This window comes from Heteronotia binoei, chromosome 4, assembly GCF_032191835.1.
Source record: "Heteronotia binoei isolate CCM8104 ecotype False Entrance Well chromosome 4, APGP_CSIRO_Hbin_v1, whole genome shotgun sequence".
NCBI lineage: Eukaryota > Metazoa > Chordata > Lepidosauria > Squamata > Gekkonidae > Heteronotia > Heteronotia binoei.
Window position 1 is genome coordinate 104,218,425 of NC_083226.1, and position 18,742 is coordinate 104,237,166.

Consider the following 18,742-nt stretch of genomic DNA (forward strand, 5'->3'; position numbering starts at 1 on the left):
GCAGGACACATAATCATTACCTCAGTGCCAGTTCAGGCTCGTCTGCATCTGTTGTACATCGAACCACAAGACTGCACAGTTTTCCTGGGAATTCTGCACAAGTTTGTCAGATAAAAGTGTCCTTATACTTATCCATTATCTTTCACAATTTTTAAAGAATCATCCTTTTCTGTATGAGGCTCCAAATGAAGCTCCCACACAAGTAACTCTTAAAAAAGAAATCTGGATTTATTTTTGGATACTGAATTATTTTATTTTAAATTAGGATTAGATTGGTGGACATTTAAGTGCACGCCTTTTTGAACACACATTCTTATTCAGATTTGAACAAAATGAAGTTATCAGTTCAGGCTGCCCTTTGAAAACTTGAGATATATACTAGCCATTATTACAAGATACAAGCTTTATACAAGGAACTAAAGATAGATCGTTAAGAACAAAAGGCACATTATAACAAAGCAGTCTTCAAGTAATTTAAAATGCAAAGGCTTTGGTTGAAGAGAGTCTGTAAATGGATCCACAGTTCCTCAAGCTGGGGTGACAGTCTGGATAATTCTGCCAGCAAAACTGGCTCTGAAGAAAGGATTTTAAGGTGCAACTGAAACGGAACATAACATTCATTAGTTAGAGACAGTGTAGAAAAACATTTTAGAACCACTAGGGTCAATGTGTTACTGTCCCACTGTTGCTATACTTCAAATATTAACAGATATCCTCTAACATACTGCAAAAGTTTCACAAATACAGATTAGAAATAATCTTCTGTTTTCTGTAACTCTTGAGAGGTAGTGCCATGAGACCAAGTCTTGCTCTTAATGGATAACTGAAGTAACAAACAGTAGCACAAGACAGGATTGGGGTGGGGGGAATTATTGCTAGAGAAAAATCAATGCTCAGAAATACTTCTCCCTCTCCACCTCCCAAATATCTGTCATGGTTATTCAAAGTGGAGACTTGCTCTAGACAAATGAGTGCCACTGCATTTCATTGGCAATATCACTGCAGTATGTCAAAATGTACACTTACCTTTAAAAACAAAGCAAGATATGCCTGAGCCAGTTCAAAGTCACACCTTGTGTCCAGCATAGCTCCGATCATTCTTAGAAAGCTCTGCATCACCTTTATGGAGCCACCACCATCAGGAGACAAGCCTCTCAGTTCTATCTCAATATTAGCTGGTCCCATGTTCTTCAGAATACCAAGTGAAGATGCATCTGTCAGAGCATTAAGAATACAATTAGAGTCAATAAATCAGAGCATTAAATACCAGAATGTTCTGGACAGCTGCCCTACCTTATAGCACTCAAATGAGACTGAAGCATCTGCACACTATCTAAAGCAACTATTACATGAAAGTAAGGCTACAGCACCAACAGCTGTTCCTTGAATTCTTGTAGAAAATTCTTGCTTCCCCAAATCTCTGGGAATTGAGACAGTAAATGGAATACTTCAAAAAAGCTCCAGTGGCACTTGTGAAGATTTCTTCTTGGGATCATAGGTTCTATGCTTATATTCTACAGAGAACCATCTTTTCCGGTATGAGGATACAACATCCATCCACACAGGGATCCTCACAGAGCTCATCAAAGCTTCCTTGTTCCTCTTGATGACCTCTGTGCAGATAGATCACCAGGGTATTATGGAGAATGGCTCTCAGCACACATCATAAAACTGACTTTTCTCTGTTAAACCACATTCCTCCATGCTATTTTAAATATTTATCTAATATTCCTGAGAGAGTTCTTGCATGCTTTACATTAAGATTTTAAGATACTGCTTGTTTTATTGTTTATATGTAGGATCAATTTTAATAATCAGTCCTTTGGGAGCATTCACTGAGAGCAGGTTATAAAGCTGGAAAATCAAATAAATAAAAATATCCAAGCTTGCTGTTTTCCCAGTCTCTGAAGACTAAAGTCAGCCCATTCCTGGTCCATATCTATCTGCAGCCAAGCCATCATACTGTGAAATATATTTTGAACAATCATCAAGAACTGCTCCATTCAAAGCACATTAAGACCATCTAGCTTTGCAGGAGTTACAGCTTTTTCTCAATGCTGTTTGGATTTTTCTTCTGTTTTTTACCACAAAAGGTCACTCTAATGGCTGCCTATCAATTACAAGGCTCAGTTTAAGGTTCTGGCTATCACATACAAAGCCCTTTCAGGGCCTTGGATGCTTGTATCTGCAAAACCACCTCTTTCCCTATGCTCCACCACAACCACTTTCCTGTTCTAAGCACGGCCTTCTGCGGGTGCCAACCTGCACATGGGCAAAGTCATCAATTGCTACCACCTTACAGAATGGTCTCCCACTCTCCTGGCTTTCTGCAAACTATGCAAAACTGAAATATTCAAGAGGGCTTTTTTCTATGCATGCAATAGGGCTACACTGTAAAAGTGATTCACGATTTATTTGGCCAGATTACTAAGTCTATACAGTTGTATATATCTTGCTAAATGTAGGAACTTAGTATTTAATTTTTGCATTATTTAACATGCCATGTTACTACTTATGCTTTGAGTAAGTCATATGTTTAGACTTTTGGTTAATTCTACAACCCTAATACTATTGCATTGTTTACTGAACGCCCCACTGTGTGGATTGTATTGACTCACTCGGTGTAATCCACCTTGAGTCCAAGTGAGAAGGGCTGACTATAGATAATGCAAATAAAATCAAAATAAAATTTTGTACTTGGCACTGTTTTAAAAAGTGGCTAATTTGGTTAAGCTGCATAATTCCAAGTATGGAGGTATTTTTACATTAGGAGACAGAGTTCTTGCAGTCTCATTTATTTATTTATTATGTTAAGCTTATATCCTGCCCTCTCCGCAAGCGGACTCAGGGGGGCTCTCAACATCACATTACTTACATTAAAAACCAATAAAACATATAAAACATAATTACATATTTAAATTATTTAAAATCATTCAAAATGGTTTTATATTTTTGGTCTCAAGAAAAAGTACTGAGTATATACAATGAGAGAGAAACTTACTAGAACACAAGCTATACAGAATCACTTCCTAATATTTACCTATGAGCTCAGCCTTTGGAGTCAAGCACCAGGTGGAAATTCCTCCCCCCACAGTTATTCTCTCTCTACACAGATGCTCTCACAGCTGTGAAGAAGCATTTGTCCCCAGGTGTTTTTTGTTTTGTTTTTTGCTGTTTTACCCTTTGCCTAGTGTGACGGAAAGCAATGGGTTAACCAGAAACTGAAGACGCACAGGGCCTGCGTCAGGTGACCTGAGGGTGGGGGCCGAGTGCTCAGAGCTCTCAGGGAGAAAAGAAGGAGTTGAGGGAGAGAAACTGCTGAGGCAGAGTTCAGTCAAGTTTCAGTGAAGATGGTGAACAATGTAAAGTGTTCCATGTAAACATGTTAAAACCTTATTTTGACAGGGGTAATTTGGTTTTAATTGCTAAGAAGGGAGTGAGTGCGGGAACTGAATTGTCGGGTTGGGGGAAAATATCCCAGGAAGAAACCATTAATGAGGTTCAGTTCGCCCCTTCTCTTAATAGAGAACAAAGAGGCCAATTACAAACAACATTGGGAAGGTACAAAACAATTTTTTCAGATGTACCAGGTAAGACAAACCTAGCGTGTCACAAGATTGACACAGGGGATTCGAGGCCTTTGGCACTCCAACCGTATAGAGTGACTGGCCCGAATGCCAAATTTGTACAGCAGGAGGTAGAAGAAATGTTGAAATTGGGTTTGATTGTACCATCAGAAAGTCCGTGGGCCTCACCTGTAGTCCTAGTACCCAAACCGGAGAAAACCATGAGGTTTTGTGTGGACAACAGAAGATTGAATAAGATCACAGTACCGGATGTGTATCCAATGCCTCGCATAGACGAGTTGGTCGAGACAATTGGAGCTGCCAATTTTATTACCACCTTAGATTTGACAAAAGGTTATTGGCAGGTGGCTATGGATCCTAAAGATCAGCAGAAAACAGCTTTTGTAACCAAAGAGGGACTCTTTGAGTTTACTGTATTACCATTTGGGTTAAGGAATGCTCCCTCCACATTCCAAAGAGTAATTGATAAGATGTTAGTGGGACTGAAAGAATTTGCTCTTGCATATATTGACGATATTGCTATTTACAGTGCTACATGGAAGGAACATTTGCAGCATGTGGCCATTGTGTTACAACGAGTGAAAGATGCGGGTCTCACCATCAAAGCATCTAAGTGTCAACTAGCCATGGCCGAGGTTAAGTATTTAGGGCATGTGCTAGGAGGAGGTAAGATCAAAGCAGATTGGGGAAAGGTGCAAGCCATACACGAGTGGCCCAGACCCCAAACCAAGAAACAAATTCGAGCATTTTTGGGAGTAGTAGGATACTACAGGAGGTTTATACCTGAGTTTAGCACGATAGTAGCACCGCTATGTGAGTGCACCAAGAAGAAGAACCCTGATCCAGTAAACTGGAATGCAGAGTGTCAAAAATCTTATGAGCATCTGAAAGTGGTTCTAACCACTGAACCGGTGTTGAGAACTCCAGAGTTTTCAAAGGAGTTTACCCTCTTTACTGATGCATCTAATGTTGGGGTAGGTGCAACATTAAGTCAGCAAGGAGAGGAAGGACTGTATCATCCAGTTCTGTATTTAAGTAGAAAGTTATTGGACCGAGAGCAACACCTCTCAGTAATTGAAAAAGAGTGTTTAGCGATTGTGTGGGCAATAGGTAAATTGAAACCATACCTATGGGGAAGGAAGTTTACACTGTGTACAGATCATTCTCCCCTGAAATGGTTGAACCACGTAAAAGATACGAACAGCAAACTGATAAGATGGAGTTTACAGCTCCAAGATTACAACTTTGACATCCAGCATATCCCTGGGAAGCAAAATGTGATAGCAGATGCACTATCAAGAAGAATGTAAAACTTTAAAAGTCTGTATGTATGGAAATGTTATAGAAGAAATTAGACTGTATAACTGATGTAGAATGTATATAATTTTGAAGTTGGGGTTATAACAAAATTGTAAAGTTATAACGTAGTGTAACCCAAGCAAGTGTGCCCATGTCCCATTGCTCAGCAAAAGGCTGAGACCTTTTGCCTTGCGCAATGTCTCAAAAGGGGGAGGGGCATGTGACGGAAAGCAATGGGTTAACCAGAAACTGAAGACGCACAGGGCCTGCGTCAGGTGACCTGAGGGTGGGGGCCGAGTGCTCAGAGCTCTCAGGGAGAAAAGAAGTAGTTGAGGGAGAGAAACTGCTGAGGCAGAGTTCAGTTAAGTTGGCTTCTGACAGAGAAGGTGCCTGTCAGAGAAGTCAGTCAGTGGGGACCTGACAGAGACTGAGAGGGTCAGTTCGAGCCTACCAGAAGGGCTGAGAGGGCAGCTGATCCTGTGAAGGAGCTTGAGGCAGAGACGGGGAAGTCTTCCAGAGACTACAAGCTCGACAAAACCGGCCAAGAGGGCTGTGTGTGTGAGTCAGTTAAGACTGGAATGGTCACAGACACCTAGAGACAACTCTGAAGATCTAGTGAGGTGGTTGAGGGAGTGGATGTGGGACTGAGACACCAAGAGGGCTGAGAGGAGAGACTCCAGTCGAGGGGTGAGACTAGACACATCAATCCCAAGAGGCCAGACCTTGGCTAGAGGTGGAGAGTGAGTTAAAGGGAAACTGTGAACTGTGTAACTGAGAAACTCAAAGGAAGAAAAAGTTAATGTGAAGCCTGAAACAACTGAACAACGTATTAGCCTGTGTAAATATCTCCCATATCCCCAAGTTAAGAACTTTGTGTTACAATAAATCTGTGGTTTAAGTTAAAGTTCTCAAGAGCCTATACTTTGTGGGAAGAACAAACAAAGCTGCTGTGGTCCCATCAAATAAACAAGTAAAATACCCCGAAGAGACTGAAATAAAGAGGTCCAGTGAGGCCGTGAGGCGGGCGCTGCTATACCTAGTTTGAGAACATTCCCCATTCTTGCTGTATAACTACATTGTCTGTTTGCTCATGACTAGGTTGAGCTGGTTTTAATGTGGTGGTTCTTTCCTTGTTTTATAATAGTCTCGCTGATTTTTAGTACAATTTGTATGAAAAGCCATCTTTATAACATTTCTATCCTATTCTTCTAAAGAATGGTAGTATATATGATAGCCCCCCCTCTGTTTTATATTCACAACAACTATATGAGCTAGGCAAAACTGAACAAGAAACACCAATCCAAGGTCACTCTGCAAGCTTCATGACTGCGTAAGGATTTGAACCCAGGTCTCCTGACCTAATCTGATATACCAACCATAACATCATATTAGCTCCCAAGAACATTGTGTTAGTACAAAATGTTTTGAATAAATAAAATAGTATCTACCTATACAACGAGATTTTCTTTTTCAAAGGTAACAAATCTGTATTGGCATTAGTGGGCTAGTCTACTAAAAGGCATTTTCAGTTGTTTGGCTGTTCATTAATATGGTCCAACCACAAAGGCAACAAGATTATCAGGGTGATATATTTCTACTTGAACTCAAGGACTCTGCATAAAACAGTGTATTACAGAAATGGCATTCCTAGCGAATTGGAAAAAATTATCCTTCATCTCAAACTTTACTTCAAGTCAGTTTGGTTTTTAAGGAATTTATTTTGAATCTAAGTCTTCAGGATGAAAGTGCATGCCTCTTTTCCAGCCAGTTCTTTATACCAAAACATCAGAATTCACCTCCTTCTTTTGCTGTTTCATGTAACTTACAGTTGCTCTTGCTTAGGGCTTCTTCAAGCTGCACATGGAATTCAGATTTTTGTGCCAACGCTCCAAGTTTAACTAGTTTTGACTGGAATATATAAAAAACAGTTGCCACTTGAAATATGTGAAAAAGCTCATATTTATATGTCAATATGTTTTTATGAGGAAGTATATATTCAGATGAAATTTATTAATATAAAGTAGTTCACATTTTTTGAGATTTTTTTCACTGAATTAGAGATTTTTCAATTAACAACTATATTAAAAATGGCAAGATACAGCTGTGACAGTTTCAAGGCAACACATCCATTTATAAGATTATTACCCTTCCCTAGATTTGTTTCAGACTAGATCAGGGGTGGCTCAACTGCGGCTCAAGAGGCACATGGGGCCCTTAAAGCCCCCACTTCCCTTTTGCCTGGCTTAGAGAAACATCCGACATTCATGTCCTGGCAGCTCTCAAGCTCCTGATGTTTATTCTATGTGGCTCTTATGTTAAGCAAGTTTGGCCACCCCTGGGTTAGATGTACATGTGTGCACATGTACACACCATCAACAAAAACAAATGGAAAAAATGAAAATAAGGATTTCTTTGAACCCTGCCTATCTGTGGACTAGCAGTTCAAAATACACCTATTTATATTATTAGGCTCTGCTAGAGTATGTTGTGTATTTGTGATTATGTGCACAATGACAAAATGGATGGATACATAGTCTACAGAGAATGTGACAACTGGTATGAAGAACCAGGTCGGATACAAGGTAGTTAACTAAAATATCCATGTAATGCCCACTAATGGGGCTTTTAAGAGGTTTCAAATATGTTGTAATGGCAGCCAAAACTGAAAGAAACTTCTCTAAAATGAAGGAGAAGCCTAAACCAGGCAATGCAGTTCACCACTAATCTAGGTATTTACTCTTACAGAGGAAAAGAGGGGGCATATTTCATCAGACATACTCCTAAGGCCCTGAAACAGCTGAGTGAGAAATACAGTGTTCTGTGTTGTGAAGATATTTAGTACAAACAGGTCCCTTTTTTACCTGCTCCCTGTCATTTTCTTGTTCAACAGAAGCATATTGTGGTAAGAGACCAGGAACAGTGGGAATGAAGAATGGTGCAGATTTTGGCACTTTTGGTGGTTCTTTCGGTTTATTCTTTTTCTGTAAATGAGAGATTTTACACCAGCAAGTTTTCTTATTAAGACTGTAACTTTAAGAATACAAGCTTTCTTAATTTTCCAACTATGACAGCATCGAAAAATTTAATACAACACACCCTATTTGAACATGAAACATAGATGAATTGTGTTTAGAAAGAGTTCGTATCAAAGGATGTTAAAGTTCTTATTCCTGAGAACCCCAAAGGAAATCCAGAGGTTATTGCAGTCCACTGCTATTAGGGGAGGGACGGTGGCTCAGTGGTAGAGCATCTGCTTGGTAAGCAGAAGGTCCCAGGTTCAATCCCTGGCATCTCCAAAAAAGGGTCCAGGCAAATAGGTGTGAAAAACCTCAGCTTGAGACCCTGGAGAGCTGCTGCCAGTCTGAGTAGACAATACTGACTTTGATGGACCAAAGGTCTGATTCAGCATAAGGCAGCTTCAAATGTTCATATTATTGTCAAGCATGCGGGTTCAATGACGAGTCGAAGTTGATACAAAGACTACGTTTATTGAGATACCAATATGTTCTGTGTAACAGGTTCTTGAGAGTAATGCTGCCAATACATTGATACAATACTTTTAAGGCTTATTCAAAAGGATTCCAAGGGAGGAGGGTGCGGGGTAGCACTCACACATAAACTATCATAAAGGACTACGTTCCCATAGTGTTATCAGGACTCCATCCTTGCTTTCCCCCAGATGTCCCGTACTCCCTTACAGGAATGTATGAGAAGGTGCTGATTACTTCTTCTCATGTTAGTTTCAGTTCTCACTAATTCTACTTGTGAGCCATAAAGCAGGACGGGGGAAGAGAAAGAATAACAAAGCTGACAAAGTAGGATCCTCCATGATACTTCACAGACCAGGTTTAGGCAGGACCCTATAACAATCAATTATCAATGGAATTTCACCATGCTTGACAATTATCCCCCTTAATGGCAAACTGTGTGGCCCTGCACATTTGCTGTTATAGGAAGGTGTGTGTGTCACCCATTAAAACCAGGAGGGTTTCTGTAAAACCTGGGGAACCTCACAAGTATACAGATTAATAGTTTTAGGTAAAAAAGAAACACACAAAAAAGAATGCTGCCATGTAACACTGCACTGCTGCCGGTGCAAACACACAAGAAGCCATTAGCACACCAACCTCTTTGACCTCCATTAACCTTTGACCACTGTACATTATGCCAGTTCTTGCCTCTTCTCTGTGGAGCCACAAAATAACCTCACTGTCCTCCTGCTCAGATGAGGCATGCAGCTTCCACCCAGTACTGTCTGATAACAGCCCCTACCTGGAGTCCAGACTTATGAGTGAATCAATTATGAAAGCCAGAAGAATCAAGAAGGCTAAGAAGAATCAGGGTTTTTAACAGTTTTAATCACTGACTTTTTTTATCACTCACTATCTGGCAATTAGAAGACAGCAAGGCAGCCAGTGAGAACACAACTGTTCTAATACTTGCTAGTTCCACTGGGAACAACAAAACTGAAGTCACCCCAGCTACAGGGTAAACAGCATGCCCCACAGATTTAGGTCAAAACAGAAATTTTGTTAACAATATAATAATGGGGATACCCTGCAATAGTTTGTTGCAGGTCTCCAGTTGTGAAAATTCAAATAAAGATCCAGAAAGAAGATAAATGGAAAGTTCCTTAAATGTCCAATTGTTGCACAAAACTTTAAGAAGGTTCCTGCTTCAAAATGAAGTTCTTCAGGAAACATATTTGGCTTGTTCTTTCCCATTTCTGCCAGAAAACAACCCAGTAACACACATAACAAGAACAGGTCCTGATCAGAAGTCTTTTAATGTATGGTGTATGTTACCTTAATAACATCAAGATTAAGTAGGTTCTTCCATCTAGATTCTGGCAATGTAGAAAGGGTCACTAGTGTGTCTCCCAGCTGCTCTGGAGAATCATATTCTATCATCTCATCACTTGTTTCTTCCTCTTCTGTGACATCTGCATCTTTGAATTTTAACAGACCGGGGGGGGGGGGGGGGAGGGAATAAGCCAACACTGTGAAAGATATATTCCAAAGACAGTAGATATATTCCAAAGACAGTAATGCTTGAGTAACCAGGAAGTTATCCAGAACATTTAGGTAATTATTTATTTACAGCTACATTTCAGCTACAATGATATGCAGAGGGTAAAACAGCCTCAGCCAAGGCACATTGTGAAGAACATGCCTGCAGCCAGAGACAATGACTGAGAATGCTCAGTTCAGTCCATACTACAGCAGACAGAAATACTAGTACGTCCATACCTGAGGCTTACAAGTGACCAATTTTCCTTGTCCAAAGGCTTCCTACTTAGAAAGACTACATGCCTGCCTATCTCACTATTTTTTCCTCTCACTAAGCCTCCTCTCATTTATATGACCAGGGAACAATCATTATTTAAATTTATTTATTATCCAAATTTATTTATTAGGGTTTTTTTTAGTCATGCTTCTGTGGCACAGAGTGTTAAAGCTGCAGTACTGCAGTCCTAAGCTCTGCTTACGACCTGAGTTCAATCCCTGGTGGAAGCTGGGTTTTCAGGTAGCCGGCTCAAGGTTGACTCAGCCTTCCATCCTTCCGAGGTCGGTAAAATGAGTATCCAGCTTGCTGGGGGGAAAGTGTAGATGACTGGGGAAGGCAATGGCATACCACCCTATAAAAAGTATGCCATGAAAACGTTGTGAAAGCAACGTCACCCCAGAGTCGGAAATGACTGGTGCTTGCACAGGGGACCTTTCCTTTCCTTTAGTCACGCTTCACCTGAAGAGTCTCATGGTGACTTACAACATTAAAACCAGTAAGGTAAAAAACAACATAAAAACAAATGACAAATATAAAACATTAACATTAAAATACTTTAATGGCTGTCATCATACCACTATTAAAACAGATCAAACATGTCCAAAAGCCTACCCTCCAAAAGTCATCCTAAATAATTTAGCTTTCCATACCCTGCAGAAACAAAGCAAGTCTGGCAGGGCTTGGGTGTCATTCAAGAGTGCATTCCACAGGATAGGGACCATCACTGAGAAGGCCCTCTGCCTGGTGACAGCTAACCAGGCCATCCTAGGGTCAGGCACATGCAAGAGGCCCCTAGACGATGACTGAAGGGAGTATGGGGGTTTGTAACAGGGAGTGATGATCCTATAGGAATAAGGATCCCAGACTGTTAAGGGGTTTAAAGGTTAACACTAATACCTTGAATTAGATCTAGCAACTAACTGGCAGCCAGTGCAGCCGCCACAGAATTGACATAATATGAATTGACCATGTTGTTCCAGTCAGCAACCTGGCAACTGCATTCTGGACCACCTGCAAGTTTCAAAGTGTTTTCAAGGGTAGCCCTTGTGGAGCAAAATGCAGTAGTCCAAGCTGGAGGTGGCAGTTGCATGGATCAATGTGGTAAAGTCTGACCCAGACAAATAAGGAGCCAGATGGCGGGCCTGGCAAAGGCAGAAAAACACTGTGGTAACATGCACACTTGCCAATCAAGTGATAGCGCAGAACCCAACCACACCCAGAGGCTCTTTACAAAGTCCGCAGGAGTTAACTGGATACCATTGAGTCTCAGAAGCAACCCTTCAGCTAGCATTCCAGTCTTTCCCAGCCACATGACCTCCATCTTGGGTGGATTCAACTTCAGCCTCCTCCCCCTTAACCACTGGACTACCATATCCAGGCACTGGTAGTGCCGAAAGCCCTGCTGCTGGCTGCTTATTCAGCAGGAGAAAGTCCTATACAGTTTCGAACTACTACCTGAAACAGCTCTAAAGACTGCTGCTCTGTATAAGGCATGTGAATTTGTATGTGTGCATGTGCCAGGATACGTAGATGAGACATCTCTCCACTCCTTTCCAGTAAAATTTGATCTAGCCAACAGAACAACCTCTGGGCTCGTCACTTACAATGAACAAGATTTCTTAAATAAATCAGAATTAAAAACTATAAAAATAGCACATCTAGAACAGATTTGTAACAACTAAGGTTTATATGTAGGGCGGCAATGGTTGGTATGTTAACTGCCAGAGCTGTTTCAAATATCTAAAAGTAAAACATGACTATGGTTGAGATATGTGAGCTCCCATACTTCACAGACCACAGACAATAAATCCAAGGTGCCTCTTCTTAGCATTTTTTAGTAACACAGTACTATGGTAATGTCCAGAACCAACATTATTCTCCTGCTTGATGCTGGAAGGAAAATAGCAAGCACACATTCCCTCTAACAGTTAGTCTGAACTTTGTATCCATATTGCTGTGAATCTAGTACAGGTTCTGCTTCTAGAGAAGCCTGTGCATTCTTTTGATAACATGAAATCTGGACTGCTTCCAATTTTGTTACATGTCATTTCTAATCATTGCATAAATTATACTTTCAGAAACACATCATCAGGATATGCAAACAAAGACTGCTAGCACTACATCTTAGTCATCGATATTACTGCAAGATCTTCCGTGTACTCCATGTGTTGAAAAAAATTACTAGATGGGAGTGCCTTTTTCTTATCTACAATATAACAGTGGTTCTGTGTTACAATGTCTACATTTCTTCCTGTATAAAAACAATGTAAAAGACCCAATTTGAACCAACCCGAGACTCAGAGACACCAATTAGCAATGCCCTTGACTCTGACTGGGAAAAGCAAGGTTAGCTGGTTCCTCGGAATTCTGAGTCTTAGTATGCTCCTAGACCTATAGCTGTTCCCAGAAATGTAAGTTGTGGCAGAGGTGAAAAGTACATCCCACCAACTCTAGCAAGTGAAGACAGATGCTTTCCCCCCTATGATACAGCACTTGGCAGCCATCATTTGACTTCCAGACACCAGATTGCTAGCACAGTGTTCCATGAGAAGCTGACCTTAATGACTGACTACTGGCAAAAAACATAAGAACAGCCCTGCTAAATCAGACCAAGAGATTAATCTAGTGCAATATCCTGCTCTTCCTCACAACAGCCTTAAGGAAAAGGCAACAGCAATCCCACATTGTTGCTCTCCATCAAAGGGGTATTCAATGGCATAGTGCCATAGAACACTGGAGGTTTTATTTTAGCTGTCATGGCTAACAGCTGCTGATAAACCTATGCACTATGGATTAATTGTCACATTTTTTTATTGCTGTGGCCTTTTCTGCAAGAATACTGCATCAATGGAGTGGGACCTAAATTTAATAAATAACTAAATAAACAAGTTAGTAGTCATCTTGAGGCAGCAAATTTCTTTAAATATATATATATTTAAGTACTTGCCTTCATCTGTCTTGATCTGCCACTGATCAGTTGGGTGATCCTAAATTCTTGAATTATAAGTGGGAGAAAAACTTGCTTTCTTTACATTCCTCCACTGCCAATTATCTTCTCCCCCCCCCCCAATATAACAATTGTGCTGTATGCCTCTGATAGGGCAGGTCATTAGACTTTCAGTGTGGGTCCTAGCTCTTCCATTATTTGTTGGGCATAGTTCAAGGACTTGTCATTAACCTATCAAGTCCCCAACTCTAAATGGCTTTGGTAATGCCATCTCCCCCACAATCTGTAGTTTAACTGTGCATACCCCATCTTGACTGTACCATGTTCCCAAACAAAAATAACATGCAGGCAGATGTTCTCACCAGCTATTCCCCAACTCCTTTCCACCAGAATTCTGCTCATGTGTAATCTTATTTTTTGAAAGTGCAGCCTGGCCCCACCCTCTTTGCATTCTTGCCTGGCTTTGGATAAGTTTTACTGAATCAGTAATCAGATTTTACTGGGGATTTTCAACGAGTTTCATTGCAGTGCATCTTAAATTATCAGTCCAAACTCAGTGAATGAGGATTGATACCATAATGAAGTAGGGTCAAACAATGTTCAGTATCTGTACTTGTAACACCCATTGCAGTATAAGCTAACAGACATTCTAAAACTATCAGTTACATGAAAAACAATGATAACTATGGCCTATCACTGCACTGATAAAAGAGTTACCATAACCTCTTCCATTATATTGGCTGGTGTAGGAGTATGAAAGTCTTTGAATTTACACAAACCTAATCAAACCCTCAGATCAGAAGGTGCCCAATATGCTACTGGGGAAGAGAGTTCAAGTAACCACAGAAGTGAGTTAAGTGGCTGGGCCAAAGCCAAAAGGACGCTCAGCTGTGGATGTGTCTGATGGTAAAAGAACGGTCCGATGCTGCAAAGAACAATACTGCATCGGAATGTGGAATGTAAGAGATCTCTGAGAGAGTAGATAAGAAGTGCTATAAGGGTGAGGTATGGCTAACAGCTGGGGGAGTTGCTGAGAATTTCTGGGTTTGTATGACTGTGTGATTGCTGAAATTTTTGAGTTTGTGGTTGCTGGGAAACTGCTGTTTGTTTGGTTTGAGTGGGCTGAAGGTGATTGTTGCTGACTGATTAGGAGTGGCTGTGTTCCTGGGGCAGACTAAGGCCCTACCCTCTTTGCATTATTAAGCTGCACCTTGCCAGAGGCGCGAGCTTTTGGCATAAGCTGAAGGGCGAAAGCTAAAGGGCTCTTGGCCTGTGACTCTTAGCGTGGGGGCTGTGTAAGGACCAGGAACCCAGATCCCTATTGTCCTTGTGTTCCCAATAAGGTAAGTAGACTCTCCAGAAGGAGAGCCAAATAAACAAACAGGATTAAAAGAGGACTGTATATTTAAAAAAAAAAAACTATCATGAAGGTAGAATGCCAGCAAGAGGGTGGGGGCTTTCCAGTGTTTTGCACTGAGTGTCACATGTATGACTATCTGCCCACAAGACAGAAGTCTTGAGTGTGTGCTCGATGCAAGGAGCTCCTGGTACTCAGGGAATGAGTTCGTACCCTTGAGGCCGAGGTGACTGACCTGGAGAAGCACTCGGAGAAGACTCTCAGGGACATATTAGATGAGCCCCACTCTGAACATGGCAGCCCCGTTGCTGCCAGGGAGCATGAGGGTCGAGAGGGAACAGGGCACCATGCTGAGGATAAGGGGAATGTGCCCTCAGAAGGGACCTCTTCTTCAGTTGGTGAGCGGGTAACCTTTCGCGCCGAGGAACCATCCCTAGGCAGGGAGAGAGGGGGGGTCTTGGTAGTTGGTGATTCGATCCTTAGGCAAGTAGACAGCTGGGTGGCAAAACCATGTACTGACCGTATGGTGACTTGCCTGCCTGGTGCGAAGGTAGCGGACATTACGCATGTTGTAGATAGGCTGATAGACAGTGCTGGGGAGGAGCCAGTGGTTGTGGTGCATGTTGGCACCAATGATGTGGGGAAATGCAGTCGTGAGGTCCTGGAGGAAAAATTTAGGCTGCTAGGCGGGGGACTTAAGGCCAGGACCTCCAAGGTAGCCTTCTCAGAAGTGCTACCTGTTCCACGTACAGGGCTAGAGAGACAGGCACAAATTAGAAGTCTCAATGTGTGGATGAGACAATGGTGTAGGAAGGAAGGGTTTAAATTTGTTAGGCACTGGGATGCTTTCTGGAACAAGCGGGAGCTGTACAAAAGAAATGGTCTCCACTTGTCCCCAGATGGAACCAAGCTGTTGGCACTTAAAATCAAAAAGATGGCAGAGCAATTTTTAAACTAAATCATGGGGGAAAGCAGACAGGAGATGAAATGTCTCTGGTTCGGGACTCATCTCAAAGAGATGAAGAGTTATCTGTTACTTTTCTACGGGTAAGTGCCTCCCCAGCCTTGCTATCTTTCTACCCACCCAAGTGAAGGCGTTCACTCCCCCCCACCACACACCTCAAGGGAACCTGATCTCTGCCATCTGGAGAGCAGTTGTAACTCTGAGTGATCTTTAGTCCTCACCTGGAGATTGGCAACAATGGCTCCCCAGGAGGAAAGGCCTCTCTCTCAGAGGCCTGAAGTGATACTTTAGGAATTTCCCACTAACCTGGAAAGGTACCACTAAAGGCCTCTGGGCGACTGGGACCCCAGCTTGCTGTCTTCCCACCCACCCAAGTGAAGGCATTAATTCCCCCACACACACTTCAAGGGCAGCTGATCTCTGGCATCTGGATGGCAGTTGTAATTCTGAGTGATCTCCAGACTTCACCTGGAGACTGACAACAGTTCCCAGGAGGAAATTGTTGGTTTGCAGTCTACGGCAATGCACCTCTCTGAGGTCCCACCCCTCAAACCCCACCCTCCCCAGACCCTACCCCTTAAATCTCCAGGAATTTCCTAACTTGGAGTTGGCAATCCTATCTCCTTCCCTTTATCTGCCTCTCTGACTTCAGCCTTTCCCCTTCCCTCTGCCCAGGAAAATTACAGTCTTTCTTCATAATGGGGGGAGGGGAACCAAAGCAGTTTACATCATTCTCCTCTCCCCCATGTGATCTGAACAACAACCCTGTGAGCAGGTTAGGCTGGAAGTCTGTGACTGGTCTGAAATTCCTCAGTCAGCTTCCACAGCAAGGACCTGGGTCCAGTAGACCCCACTCTGAAGCCCTAATTCCTACGCCCTCCTCAAACTCCACCACAAAATCTCCAGGAATTTCTCACCAAACTGGAACTGGCAGCCATAGTAACAAGTTCTGCCTCAGAGGCATGAAGTGAGACCTTTCAGACCAACAGTCTCTCTCTGACATACTGTTTAATAGGGAGGAGTCCTCAGCCATAACATCAGCTTTCATCATTCTCCTCTGCCCCCTTTGATCCGAACAACAGCCCCATGAGGCAGGTTAGGCTAAAAGTCTGTGACTGGTTTGAAATCACCCAGTCAGCTTCTACAGCCCTCACCTGGAGACTGGCAACAGTGGTTCCCTGGGAGGAAAGGCCTCCCTCAGAGGCCTATAGGGCAGGGGCGTTGAACTCATTTGTTATGAGGGTCAGATCTGACATAAATGGGACCTTGTTGGGCCGGACCATGTGTATCATAAAATGTAATGCCAGGTAGCAGAGATATAATCTTTACAAAGCCCATGAAGAGAATTAAAGATTAAAAGAAACCTAAAATAAAACATGCTTAAAACATTGGCACTCATTGGTCTTAAAGGTGCTTTCTTTGTATCTCTCCCATGCAAACCAGGGAACTGGGCAAAGGAAGCTCTCACACTTTCCTTCCTTCTTCAGGGGACCAGGAGGGGGAAGAGCCTCAGCCAACAGAAGAGAGGCTTGGCTCAGTAGCTCTGCTGTGTGATTGAGAGAGCCTGGTAAAGCAAGCTATCTCTCCTCCCTTCCTCCCCAAGGGAGGATCCTCAGCCAATGGAGAAAATAGAGGCTTTGCTCTGTAGCTCCTGTGCGATTGAGCAAGCTTGGCAAAGCACGCTGTGATGCAGCAGGAAGCAGATGACAGCCAGTTGCTCAGGGGCCTGATAGAAGCCCTCCAGGGGCCTGATTTGGCTCCTGGGATGCATGTTTGACACCCCTGCTATAGTGAGACTTTAGGAATTTCCCACCAACCTGGAAAGGTACCACTAAAGGCCTCTAGGTGAGTGACCCCGCAGCCTTTCTGTCTTCCCAGCCACCCAAGTGAATGCAATAATTCCTCCCACACACACACCTCAAGGGGAGGTGATCTCTGCCATCTGGAATTTCCTTGCGTTTCAAACAATTTTATTAGTAACATATGGTAATAAATTTCAATTTCTTACTTCATTAATAATTACTTTTTTTAATCTATTCCATATATTACTTTCTACCCACCCCTCCCCCTGTTACTTGACCCCCGCCGGTGTTATATACTCAAAAACTTAATATTAAAGGTACCCTTAATTAATAAGAACCAAAATTAATATCCTCCTCCCTCTTGTACTTAGTCATTATCAAAAATTGTCCAATGTCCTTTTATTTTCCACTCTTTCTACGTATCTTCTGAACTTTTTCCACTGCATCTTAAATACTTCTAAATCATAGTCTCTTAAGGTCCTTGTTAACTTGTCCATTTCACTCCATGTCATAACTTTTACAATCCAATCCCATTTCTCTGGTATTTTTTCTTGCTTCCACAACTGCGCATACAATGTCCTAGCAGCTGAGAGCAAGTACCAAATTAAAGTTCTATCTTCTTTTGGAAATTTTTCCATTTGTAATCCTAACAGAAAAGTCTCTGCAACTTTGTTAAATTCATATCCCAAGATCTTAGAAATCTCTTGTTGAATCATCTGCCAGTACTTTTTCGCTCTTTCACAAGTCCACCACATATGGTAGAAAGAACCTTCATGTTTTTTACATTTCCGACATCTATCTGGCATCTTATTGTTCATCTTTGCCAACTTTTTAGGAGTCATATACCATCTGTACATCATCTTAAAACAGTTTTCTTTAATACTCTGACATGTTGAGAGTTTCATAGAGTTCTTCCATAAATATTCCCATGTGTCCATCTGTATTTCTTTATTTACATTATTTGCCCACTTAATCATTTGAGATTTCACTACTTCATCTTCCGTAGACCATTTTAAAAGTAACTTATAGATTTTTGAAATTAATTTTTTATTATCTCCAAGCAGAACTTTTTCCATTTGTTCTCGTCTTATTCCTTCAGTTTTAACATCACTTTCCACCAAACTTTTTATTTGCTGCATTTGAAACCAATCGTACTTATTATTCAACTCTTCAGCAGTTTTCAATTCTATTTTACCGCTTTGTATTTTTAATAATTGATTATATGACATCCCTTTTCCCTCTCCTGTCTCAGCTGTTATTCTTATTACTTCTGCTGGCACTATCCATAGTGGTTTTCTCTCATCGCCGTATTTCTTGTATTTCATCCAAATATTTAGTAGATTACTTCTTATATAATGGTGGGAAAAAAACCATCCGACTTTTTCTTTCCATAGTACATATAAGCGTGCCAGCCAAATTTATTTCCATTACCTTCCAATGCTAAAAGTTTTTTATTCAACAGCATCACCCAATCTTTTATCCACACTAGACAAACTGCTT

General features: G+C 41.7%; 1 protein-coding gene across 1 annotated transcript in view; it reads right to left on the reverse strand.

Moving 5' to 3' along the window:
* Positions 1 to 227: 227 nt before the first annotated feature.
* Positions 228 to 18,742, reverse strand: part of WDR36 (WD repeat domain 36) — a 66,563-nt gene continuing 48,048 nt past the window's right edge. The window contains exons 19-23 of the mRNA XM_060235615.1: positions 9,692 to 9,834; positions 7,748 to 7,867; positions 6,713 to 6,794; positions 1,027 to 1,214; positions 228 to 598 (exon numbers count right to left, since the gene is read on the reverse strand). Of these exons, the coding sequence (XP_060091598.1) occupies positions 449 to 598; positions 1,027 to 1,214; positions 6,713 to 6,794; positions 7,748 to 7,867; positions 9,692 to 9,834 (683 nt within the window). The 3' untranslated portion in view covers positions 228 to 448. The remainder of the gene's footprint in view (positions 599 to 1,026; positions 1,215 to 6,712; positions 6,795 to 7,747; positions 7,868 to 9,691; positions 9,835 to 18,742) is intronic.